Genomic DNA, 11,946 nt, shown 5'->3' on the forward strand with positions numbered 1-11,946 from the left:
CTAAAATAAGCTGTTATTTTATTGTAGCCATACTCCAAAATGGCTAGACCGATTGTTATGAAATTTTGTGCTAGTTCTGAGAATATAGATACACAGTTTATGAAGGGTATAAAAAATATGTGAAATGGTAGAATACTTGCCCGGTCGGGAATCAGGAAGTTTATCTGTACTTTTACTTTTTAATATTATAAAGCTGAAGAGTTTGTTTGTTTATTTGAACGCGCTAATATCTCAGGAACTACTGGTCCGATTTGAAAAATTATTTCGGTATTAGATAGCCCATTTATCGAGGAAGGCTCAGCACGCTAAGGCCTAAGACCAACAGGGGCGGAGCACTGTGGGTAAAACCGTGGGGCACAGCTAGTTTATAATAATCACTGAAAAACTACCAAACCAATTGCGATGAAATTTGATACTTAGATAGAATATCATAACACACTACAATATTATAAAGTATAAATCATACAAATTTACGTAATAAATTCCGATGAACTTCTACGCTAAAAACTTCGATACAAGTAAAAAAGGTTTTATTCAATTTGCCCACGAAAACATCCACTATTTTTAGCACAGTACAGGCAGGAATACATCTTGTCTAATTATTATTAATATGTTTTAAATATAACATGTTAATTGCACTCACATTTGAGAGGCTTCGTTACTTCATTAGGTTATAAAACCTATGAGGTTTGCTAAAATACATCGGAAATAGGGCCGGGGTATACTAGGTTTTAACTGTGGGTTAAATTTAAACGATAGTTTCAGGTGAATTGAAAAAAATCATACATTCTATCCTAGCACTTACCACAGACTTATTTATTTAACTAGGTACTTTTAGTCGTGTTTGTATAAAAATGGAAATTATTTGATTCTGACGAATCTGATAAATTAATCTTAAGAGATGCAATTGCAAAAATAATTTGATCCTCTTTTAAATTTTGTTTGATAAGGTTTGATTTTAGAAGCTCTGTGAAAGAAGGTAGGTAGATTATCGCGACAACTAACAAAAAAATTACCTATAAATTATTTACAATCATTCATTTTATTAATTGTTCTCTATATTGTGAAATAGTTATTGTTCTATTAAACGATAACTGTGGAACTTGACTTTTTAGAAACCGTTTGATCTCGACACTCGATGCGAGAGGAAGTGTGTTCTACAATGACCGCATTTCAATTAATCAACTTTCCTACATCGACAAATCCGAAATTAAACATACCTAAATGGTGAAAAGGGGCAGTTAAGTTTTATTCAATCTTGTAACATTTGCTGAATTATGTAGATATTCTAAAAATATAATCTTCTTAAAATTCTATCCAAAATTAGGTAGTTAAGTATTTTGATTTTCCGTCACACAGAAAAATAACATTTTATGTTCTATATTATATTAAACCCTTTATTCTTATTCTATATTAAATTTTGTTTAATGCATATTATTACCATCTTTCCATTTAAAATATTTACCTTGAAGCATTCCAAAAACTTTGAAATACCTAAAAATATTCTGCATAAACCAACCTATATTCAAAATAAGTACAACATTATAAAGTTCATACCTACTAGTGCAGCGTGGGTTTATAATGAAGGATCAATATAATATATATTTGAGTACATTGTATAGCGTCCCGTTGCGTATATAAGCTAAGGGTTGGCGACAAAACTCGTAGTCCAGGATTAGGGGTAGGAGACGAAAGTTCTGTGTGTTTTTTTATTATAAGGTAAGATATAAATTTATTCAATTTTAATATTTAAAATTTAAAGAGGTAAAATAATTTTTACGTTTCTTAAAATTTTTTTTGATTTAGTAGTAGGTATTTTAAAACGGAGAATAGTTTCTGTATATTTATTTTGCGATAATATATAACGTAATACAATTTTTGGGTCACCTAAATTGTTAATACATACTATATAAATAAATACATATTATATTATTTCAAATTGTGGTAAAAAAACAAAAGTAGGTATTATTTCAATGATATAATAAATAGGTAAAGATATTTTAGTTTCCATAATATGTACAGTCTACCTATTTAATACAAAAACTAAACCGTCTTCAAATGGTCTGAAATGTAGAAAAATTAAATGGGACTAAATAACTTACTGGAAGGCACTAGCTTTCAAATTAGAAAAAAAGAATCATCAAAATCAGTTCACATCGAAAGTTGTGATCTATACCCAAATAAAATTACAGTCGAATTGAAAACTTTCTCGTTTTCTTCTTCAATATCTATATCTATAGTTACATCTTTAATAAATTTTACAATATTTACGGTTTATTTCAATTAAAAAAAAAGTTATCTATGTTACTTATATAATTATATAATGCCTATTTATCCATTTATCAAGGAAAAATATATTGAATTACAAATGAATAATTGTTTATGTATCATCTTCCACGTCACAACAGAACCATTTTATAATATAATTTTTGTGTTTGGAGATTTTAGGCTCCAGTAGGTATTCAGCCTACTACTTTTTACCACAGTAAAACATCTCATTCCCATGAGAATTTCCTTTGACTAGTAATAAATAAAATAAGCGGGTGGAAAGTTAGAAATAAACTACATAATATGAATAAATCTTGCTAGTTGCTGCCTTACTTTATCAAACTGGTATTAAAAAAATGTGGTTCAATTCTCAGACCTGCTATATGCACACAAAATTTCCTGAGAATCGGTCAAGCCGTTTAACTTCAAACAGCGCAACAGGAGAATTTTATATAAAACTAACTGTGCTCCGCGGTTTCATCCGCATTGCTACGGTTGGTCTTAGCATGATGATATATAGCCTATAACCCATAGCCTTCCTCGATAAATGGGCTATTTAACAGCGAAAGAATATTTCAAATCGGACCAGTAATTTCTGAGACTAGCGCGTTCAAAAAAACAAACAAACAAAATCTCCACAGCTTTATAATATTAGTATAGATAATAAATGTATAGGACACATGCAAGATTACAAAACCAATTTAACATATATGTATAGACTATAGACAAAACGAATAAGATAGTAATATATTTCTATAGCCTAAAATCTAGACTGCAGACAGCAGAGTTTTAAAAGCACGTACTGTAAGTCAATACGAAATATATCTTATCACGAAACACGGAAAACTCAATCGCAAACTTGGTGGACCATCTGAGAATATTATTTCAAACATAAAGTGCAAGGGTAGAATATATTGAGTTCAATATTGCAAATAAAACTGTTATACGTAGTACCACAGGCATTACCTACCTACTTAGTAAAAATAAATTAGAATACCTTTAATTGTGCTCTGCCATATATTTTTCATGTGTAAGTAGGGTCATAGATCATAAATATATCGTATAATTCCTTAATCATATGTAAAATAAGATAATACAAATACCTACTAAAATTGTGTTCTAAATTCAGTGCAAATCACTCGTCAAGGTTTTTGGCATATTATGTTTGTTTTCAGTCAGTTCGCAGGAACTTTTCAAAACCTATCTATACCTACTTGTACGGAAAACTGATTACATACCTATATAAAAATAGGGAATCGCGGAAAACTAGTGTACTATATTATAATGAAAAAGGCAGTCAGGTCAGTCCAGATGAATACGGGAAAAGTAGCTAGTAAGAAAAAAATGTTTAGAACAGGAAACTGTGTAAAAGTAATTTATACATAGGTATGTAATATAATACTAGGTAATATACACAGATAAATAATTATTAAGTAAAGCCATGGCCCGTGTAACTATTAGCCTAACAACTTCATGAAACTGAAAGTTATTATTTTAAAATTTAAATGCTTCTAGAAGCGTCTACTAATGTTCTCGATCCAATTTCATTTGCATGCCATAGAAATATCATTTTAACTCGTCTTAATTGTAGTCATTTATCAAAGGAAGTATTTCATATTTATTCATTTCTTTGTCATTATTCATTACCTAATTGATTTGCTTTTACATTTTTGATATAAGTAACATCTTCCTTTTTATATTATATATTAAATTAATATTTATAAATATTAATTTATATACACTACATATATTATAATAAGTAAAGTAATAGTGCAAATTACTTGCTATACTAAATGCGGAAAATAGAATATCTAAACTCTAGATAAGAGGACAATAATTTATGTATGTTTCATAAAATGTGTTTAAATATTTATCCAGTTCACATGAATCTACAATGAAGTATTAAACTACGAGAACAACATAATAAATAGATAAAATAGATAACCTAAAAGGTAATATGTACGGTAAATGTGCCACTAAAGTCAAACATGTACGCCTAAAGTCACCTCCAGTTACTAAAGTGAAAAGTCGAGCTAAAGTCATTCTATACTGCATTTTTCTAAAGTATTTAATTAATCCTTACGCCTTTGCATTTCGATTTGTAAATTAAAAACGTACCTTGTAATTATAGACCGGAGGGACAGCGGAGAACAAAATGGGGCTTTTATTGAAGCCGTTTCATTATTTGCGTTTTAACACCTGAACGGAAAATTGCTGGCTATATTTAGAGCTGGTCATTTGGAAATTCTATTAGGAGATTGTTGTCTATGCTGTATGATGATTATACTTTGTGAAATGAATTAATTAAAGGATATATTTATAACTTCTATACTAATTTTCGTACGTAAGAAAGGTAGGATTTCATTTTCTTTAATAAAACATATAATTGTATTGTATGTTATATTGCGTTTATTCATTTTAATTATTTTGTCAGTGTTCACATAACCATATACATACATAGAAAATATCAATTAATTATAGCTTAAAAGCTCGAGCTAAAACTAAAATTTGTCGAGCAGGCTGTTCCGAAAAACTGACCAACGTGCAGCACGCTACTTGAATTTTTCTTTCTTCAGGCTTGTGTGCTGGAAAAAGAAATTACCTATGATTAACTACTTATGATTAATTACCTTAAAATAAACTTGATTCTTTTGTTTTATCTTGTATTATTTTAGGTATTATTGAATTTTCTAAGTTTGAGACTCTATTTTATTAAATATACTCTATTTTTAGCAATGCCTATATCTAATTATAGTACCTATGTAGGTTACAAGCAAATCCGGATATAAAACCTTGGCATTACCCACCCACTATGTAACAAACACTTACCTGAACACATATTTTTATTATATTGAAACGTATAACAGAGATGTTATCCTTTGATCAAATTGTTTGCATACAAGAGTATCACGTATACAGGAGTTTAATGCAAAGCTCAAAATAACAATTGTTACTGGATCTATTCATAAGTAGGTATAGGTATATACCTACTTGTTTGTTATTTTATAATATTGAACTTCCCCTCGTGACTTTAAACCTACATCCTCAATTATATGTAATTGAGGATGTAGGTTTAAAGTCACGAGGATATGTCCTTAAAGTATTTTAATAATTAATATTATATTGTGTAAAAATATGTAGTTATCTAACACGTACTTATATTTCACAAAACTTACCTTTCTAAATTTAGTTATCCGTAGATAGAGTTCGCCCTTATACTTACGAAAAATATTTTTCTGTTGCCTATGTAGAGAACCTATACAATATGCTCAAGTTCCATACAAATTTTAGTTACAACTTACAAGTCAAATTGTTGTTCAAGTACCCTATATCATTATTTCATTAAAATATCTCTTCCCAGCCATGTCAAACCTAACCCTCTTCCTCATCATGGTGAGCGTCACGCTGGTGACGTCACAGACCTTCCAATACTCGCGAGGATGGACGAACGGAAAACGCGACGGGCACAAGACGAGCCTCGACAAGATACTCTCGCCTTGCCAAGTGCAGAAGCTGAAGTATTTGATTATGGGGAAACCTTTTACGGAAAGAGTGAGTATTTAAAGTTTTTTTTATTCGTAGCGTGTTTTTAGTGTTCTTAAATCTGTATGAGCTTTCTCTAAAATCGCGGATTCTTAAATACTCTAAGCGCGGATCAAACCAATTATGATTGGCAGAATTCAGTAGGTAACATTAGGTATATTTGGACATGATTTGCACATTAATTTATATTTATAGAGAGACGATAGTGCCCATTATAATGCAGTTCTACAAAGTAAGGACAGTTTAAAGATTTGTCGCTGTGTCGTATAGAGACTGTAAAATGGACAATATTATAATAAACTTGTTATTGTTATTTTTAAAACTAATTTTACGATAAGGAGATTAAAAAACGAAATATGTGTAGTAGGCCAGTAGAAATCGACACTAAAAAACCCTAAATTCGCAAAGCACGATGTAGATTTGAATTTTTGGTATGTTGTTTGGATCAGTTAGGGTGATGTAAATCCCAATTTGCAACTTCGAAAAAGTTGTGCTCGCTGCGCACCACGTGATAAACTGCGAAAATTTTGGACTTTTTTCACTTTTTGCTCTAAAAGTCATAAACTATGCGTTTCCGACAAGTATGATTCAGTACATAAATTAAGGTTATTAAATTTGCAACAATTTAAGCCTAACCGCAGCTCTCTAAACCTTATAACGACTAAACTGTGGCCATTCGAAGATGGTTCATTTTTCCCGAAATATTGAAATTTTTAGTTTTGCTCCCGTTTGAAGCAAAATATTGGCAAAAACCGCTCGTTCTATGAGAAGTTCGTATAATAAAGTTGTAGTGCATTTAATTTTCTTTCATAAGAGCATAGAACAAAGTCTGTGAGACAAATAGTTCACTCACAATATCTGAAAAACAAAAAGAAGGTAGAAATAGATTTTTAAAGAATTGAAACTGAGGGCATATAAAATCATAAAAAGGATAATACTTTTTCATTTGCAGGATAGGTAATTAACAAAATTACAAAGATAATTAAATTTGCAACAATTTAAGCCTAACCGCAGCTCTCTAAACCTTATAACAACTAAGCTATGGCCTTTCAAAGATAGTCAGTTTTTCCCGAAATTTTCAAATTTTTAGTTTTGCTCCCGTTTGAACCAAAATATTGGCAAAACCGCTCGTTCTATGAGAAGGTCATAAAATAAAGTTGTAGAAAATTTAATTTTGTTAATTACCTATCCTGCAAATGAAAAAGTATTATCCTTTTTATGATTTTATATGCCCTCAGTTTCAATTCTTTAAAAATCTATTTCTACCTTCTTTTTGTTTTTCAGATATTGTGAGTGAACTATTTGTCTCACAGACTTCGTTCTATGCTCTAATGAAAGAAAGTTAAATGCACTACAACTTTATTATACGACTTTTTCATAGAACGAGCGGTTTTTGCCAATATTTTGGTTCAAACGGGAGCAAAACTAAAAATTTGAAATTTTCGGGAAAAACTGACTATCTTTGAAAGGCCACAGCTTAGTTGTTATAAGGTTTAGAGAGCTGCGGTTTGGCTTAAATTGTTGAAAATTTAATTAGCTTTGTAATTTTGTTAATTACTTATACTGCAAATGAAAAAGTATTATCCTTTTTATGATTTTATATGCCCTCAGTTTCAATTCTTTAAAAATCTATTTCTACCTTCTTTTTGTTTTTCAGATATTGTGAGTGAACTATTTGTCTCACAGACTTTGTTCTATGCTCTAATGAAAGAAAATTAAATGCACTACAACTTTATTATACGACCTTCTCATAGAACGAGCGGTTTTTGCCAATATTTTGCTTCAAACGGGAGCAAAACTAAAAATTTCAATATTTCGGGAAAAATGAACCATCTTCGAATGGCCACAGTTTAGTTGCTATAAGATTTAGAGAGCTTTAATTAGGCTTAAATTGTTGCAAATTTAATAACCTTAATTTATGTACTGAATGATACTTGTCGGAAACGCATAGTTTATGACTTTTAGAGCAAAAAGTGAAAAAAGTCCAAAATTTTCGCAGTTTATTATTTGCGTATAATCTTTTTTCCTACTTTCCCAAATTTTGTAATTTTGTTAATTACCTATCCTGCAAATGAAAAAGTATTATTCTTTTCATGATTTTATATGCTCTCAGTTTCAATTCTTTAAAAATCTATTTCTACCTTCTTTTTGTTTTTCAGATATTGTGTGTGAAATATTTGTCTCACAGACTTTATTCTATGCTCTTATGAAAGAAAATTAAATGCACTACAACTTTATTATACGAACTTCTCATAGAACGAGCGGTTTTTGCCAATATTTTGCTTCAAACGGGAGCAAAACTAAAAATTTCAATATTTCGGGAAAAATGAACCATCTTCGAATGGCCACAGTTTAGTCGTTATAAAGTTTAGAGAGCTGCGGTTAGGCTTAAATTGTTTCAAATTTAATAACCTTAATTTATGTACTGAATCATACTTGTCGGAAACGCATAGTTTATGACTTTTAGAGCAAAAAGTGAAAAAAGTCCAAAATTTTCGCAGTTTATCACGTGGTGCGCAGCGAGCACAACTTTTTCGAAGTTGCAAATTGGGATTTACATCACCCTCACTGATCCAAACAACATACCAAAAATTCAAATCTACATCGTGCTTTGCGAATTTAATGTTAATTTCCACTGGCCTATAGGTATTTTGATCGTCTTCGTAAATAATGATAGATTTGTTGCTTGTTTTGAGTAGGTTTAAAATTAAAAATAATGATATTATTGAACTAGGTACATTTATTTTTTCCAGTTACTCGTACCATGTGACGATGAAGATGATGAGATCCCGAAAAGGTATCGCTCCGATCACCAGGACATTTCCGATACTTTCCAATGAACACACCGACCGAGCCAAATTGTTATTAGGTATTTATCTATAAGATACGCTATTATTGATACCAAATATTAAAAACAGGTGGTACTTATAATTGAGCCAGATTTAACATTATAAAAATAAATGTATACTAATAATAATGCAGGAAATAAAAGTGATTTGTTTTCAAAAATACATTTAATTAATAAGTTACTAACAGAAACCAATACACCATTTTATATTTAAACTATTCTCGTTAAATTCTCGTTAAATTTACTCAATTTAGGTACTCATAATTATATTATACAGTGAAGCATTATTATATTATAATTACTGATTTCTCACTTATTCAATGCGTAATAAAAGGCTGGAATTACGCATTGATTACGTTTGCTTTATAGTCAATGTTTTTGTTATAATATAATTATTAATTATATTGAAGCTGAAATGGAAAAATATATTGCGCCATCAAGATTTAATTAGTAGTCAGATTTTTAGTCATTTTCCATAAATAGAATATATTTGTATAATATATACAAAACTAGGCCTTATATTTTCCCATTACTATAGGTACTTACTGAAAAATATCCTAAAAGCTTACTTCCTGCAATAGTATACATACAATTTAACCTAGGTAGGTTAAAAATGTTTTTATTGTCTATACAAACAACTATATTGTAATCTAGTTAAATGTGTTTATTTTTGTTGTCTGTTGAATCTATACCTACTGTTTCTTGTTGCTGTATTTTGTATTATAATATTATAAGATTATTACGAATCCAATATAAAGATTACTTAACGTAATTAGTAAGAAAATAATGTAGTGCCATGTAATATTAATGAATAAATATTATATTGATACAGAACGACTCGTTTTTATTGTTTTTGAAATACCTACCTACCCAAGTTTGAATAAGTATTTTATACGAATCACCTGACCAAAACATGATTAAAATTAAGATATGTACCTATTTCCTAGTTCCTTTTTCCATAACCAGGTGGCAGATTCACAAGGAAATCTTTTTGAATTTCTAGAAATTTAATTTTCAACGAAAATATATAAAACTAGCTTCCGCCCGCGACTCCGTCCGCGCGGATATCGGTCTTCGCGTGGATGGTCTCCATTTTGATTAACTCTGACAATGTCATCTTATAAATATCTATTGGACCCAAATACGGCTAGGCCTATAATAATACGCAACGTGTTCGCGGTTCTACAGAACAACGTCTATGGATAAAACTGAAAAATTAAGATTATTTTTTTTCTACGTATTTTTCCAGGATAAAAAGTATCCTATTTTACGCCCAGGATAATAAGGTATAATTATACCAAGTTTCATCGAAATCGAACCGTTAGTTTTCACGTGATGTCTTCACATACAGACAGACAGACAAAAAAATTTTTAATGACATATTTGGGTTTGGTATCGATCCAGTAACACCCCCTGCTATTTAATTTTTTAATATTTTCAATGTACAGAATTGACCCTTCTACATATTTATTATATGTATATTGTATAGATTTTAATTTGATAACAGCGCCATCTAGTTGTGAGAAGTAGTACTAAATAATAATTTTATAACAGCGCCATCTAGTTGTGAAAAGTAGTACTAAGTTATAATTTGATAACAGCGCCATCTAGTTGTGAGAAGTAGTACTAAATAATAATTTTATAACAGCGCCATCTAGTTGTGAAAAGTAGTACTATGTTATCATTTGATAACAGCGCCATCTAGTTGTAGAAAGTAGTACTATGTTATCATTTTATAACAGCGCCATCTAGTTGTGAAAAGTAGTACTAAGTTATAATTTGAGAACAGCGCCATCTAGTTGTGGTAATAAAAACTATATTGTCGTGCTATTCAATACTAGATGTCGCTAATTAATTTTTAAATGAAATGGTATCTGAGCGTTTTCAAAAAAAAGTGTACCATGACTGAATTTATGGATAAATTTTAAATGTTGCATTTTTAATGAAATTTTGATTTAGAAATTTTAAATATACATCATAGTAAGTGAAATTGTATTTAATTGCTTGCAGATTAATTTGTTTTATGAGAAATCATCAAAATAAATTGGGACTGTGAAAAAAAGTGTCAGTTAATGCTCATGTAACTATTAACTACGAAGGAAGTTGATTGTGTTACGAAGATTATAACATACATTATTTAAAAAATAGAAAATTGAAGTCGACAAATTAATAAAATTCCTATTAAACTAGCTTTAAGTTCTGTTTTGCCACAGCTGATGCCAAAGTAGCCGTTACTTTTACGATACTTAATACATTTTGATTAAAATCGGCAAAGTGATTATTTTATTTCGGAACAGCAAAACCATTTTAAATATTGAAATCAAATTATTTGTGTCCCTTATAATAAAAAAATGTAAAAACTAAAATTTTTCTTGTCGCAAAACGGGGGACTGTCGCAAAACCGATAGACCATTTTTTATAAGGCTAGGTTTATATTGAATCCAATTTACATGGTTAAAATAAAACCGAGAAAACGTTTACAAAAATTTTATTTTAGTATCATAAAAAAATACACCAACACACAGTTTGACATAGTATCAATTTTAGGGTAAAACTCAGAAGAAATAAATACACTACACCTTTTAACTTTCCATACATGCATCACATACGTATTCAGGGTATACCTGCTGACCAACGCATTCATTGCAATACCATTTTTTGAAAATTATACATGTCCTTTTTGGTCCCGAGATTAGTGAAACCTAAAAATATGAAAAAATTATAAAAATTATGTAGAATATTACAATGACAATCTAGACTTACCTTAAGCTGTCAGTTTTGCGACTTTTCTTGTCAGCCTATAGGTCACGAAGCAAAATGTTGCAAAACTGACGTGACGTTTTCTTCTCAGTTTTTAGTCAAAATTAAATTCTGACGAAAAAATGTGCCTACACTCATTATCAAATGTAAATAACGGTTAATGAATATATTGCTCATCTTCTGAAAGTATTTAAACGATGTTTACTTACCTGTATCAAGTAATAATATGTCTCAAACCAGACAGTAGAAATTTCAACGGCCGTTGCACTCACAAAATACATCTGTTTTACTCGAACTGTATTTGAAAATAAGCTTTTTTAAATTGGCGGACGGTGAAAGTAAACGATAATTTTGCCATTAAAAAAATTCAAATAGTAATCTAAAATTTCTAAGTGGCATTATTAGCCGTGGTAAACCCGACATGTCCGGTCGGTACCACTTTATAAGATATTTTTGGAAATCAAATTGTTTTTAAACGATTATAAGGTCGTAATTATGAACTACATGCGACGATTCGCAAATAAATG

At 30.0% G+C, this 11,946-nt stretch overlaps 1 protein-coding gene across 1 annotated transcript; it reads left to right on the forward strand.

The window, feature by feature from the left end:
• Positions 1–1,664: 1,664 nt before the first annotated feature.
• Crz (Corazonin) lies at positions 1,665–9,424 on the forward strand. Its single transcript, XM_089709732.1, has 3 exons — positions 1,665–1,719; positions 5,630–5,820; positions 8,565–9,424. The coding sequence occupies exons 2-3, from the start codon at positions 5,632–5,634 to the stop codon at positions 8,649–8,651; spliced, it is 276 nt and encodes a 91-aa protein (XP_089565858.1). The 5' UTR covers positions 1,665–1,719; positions 5,630–5,631; the 3' UTR covers positions 8,652–9,424.
• The last annotated feature ends 2,522 nt before the right edge of the window (positions 9,425–11,946 follow it).

This window comes from Colias philodice, chromosome 23 (genome assembly GCF_061535455.1).
Source record: "Colias philodice isolate Cphi_HAF_F1 chromosome 23, ilColPhil1 Martin Lab GWU primary, whole genome shotgun sequence".
Taxonomy (NCBI): Eukaryota; Metazoa; Arthropoda; class Insecta; order Lepidoptera; family Pieridae; genus Colias; species Colias philodice.

Excerpts from the sequence above, each read along its gene's own strand:
- Crz (XM_089709732.1), top strand. The coding sequence starts at position 5,632 with ATGTCAAACCTAACCCTCTTCCTCATCATGGTGAGCGTCACGCTGGTG. Across the intron at positions 5,821-8,564 it reads GGAAACCTTTTACGGAAAGA|TTACTCGTACCATGTGACGA; the intron begins GTGAGTATTTAA and ends TATTTTTTCCAG.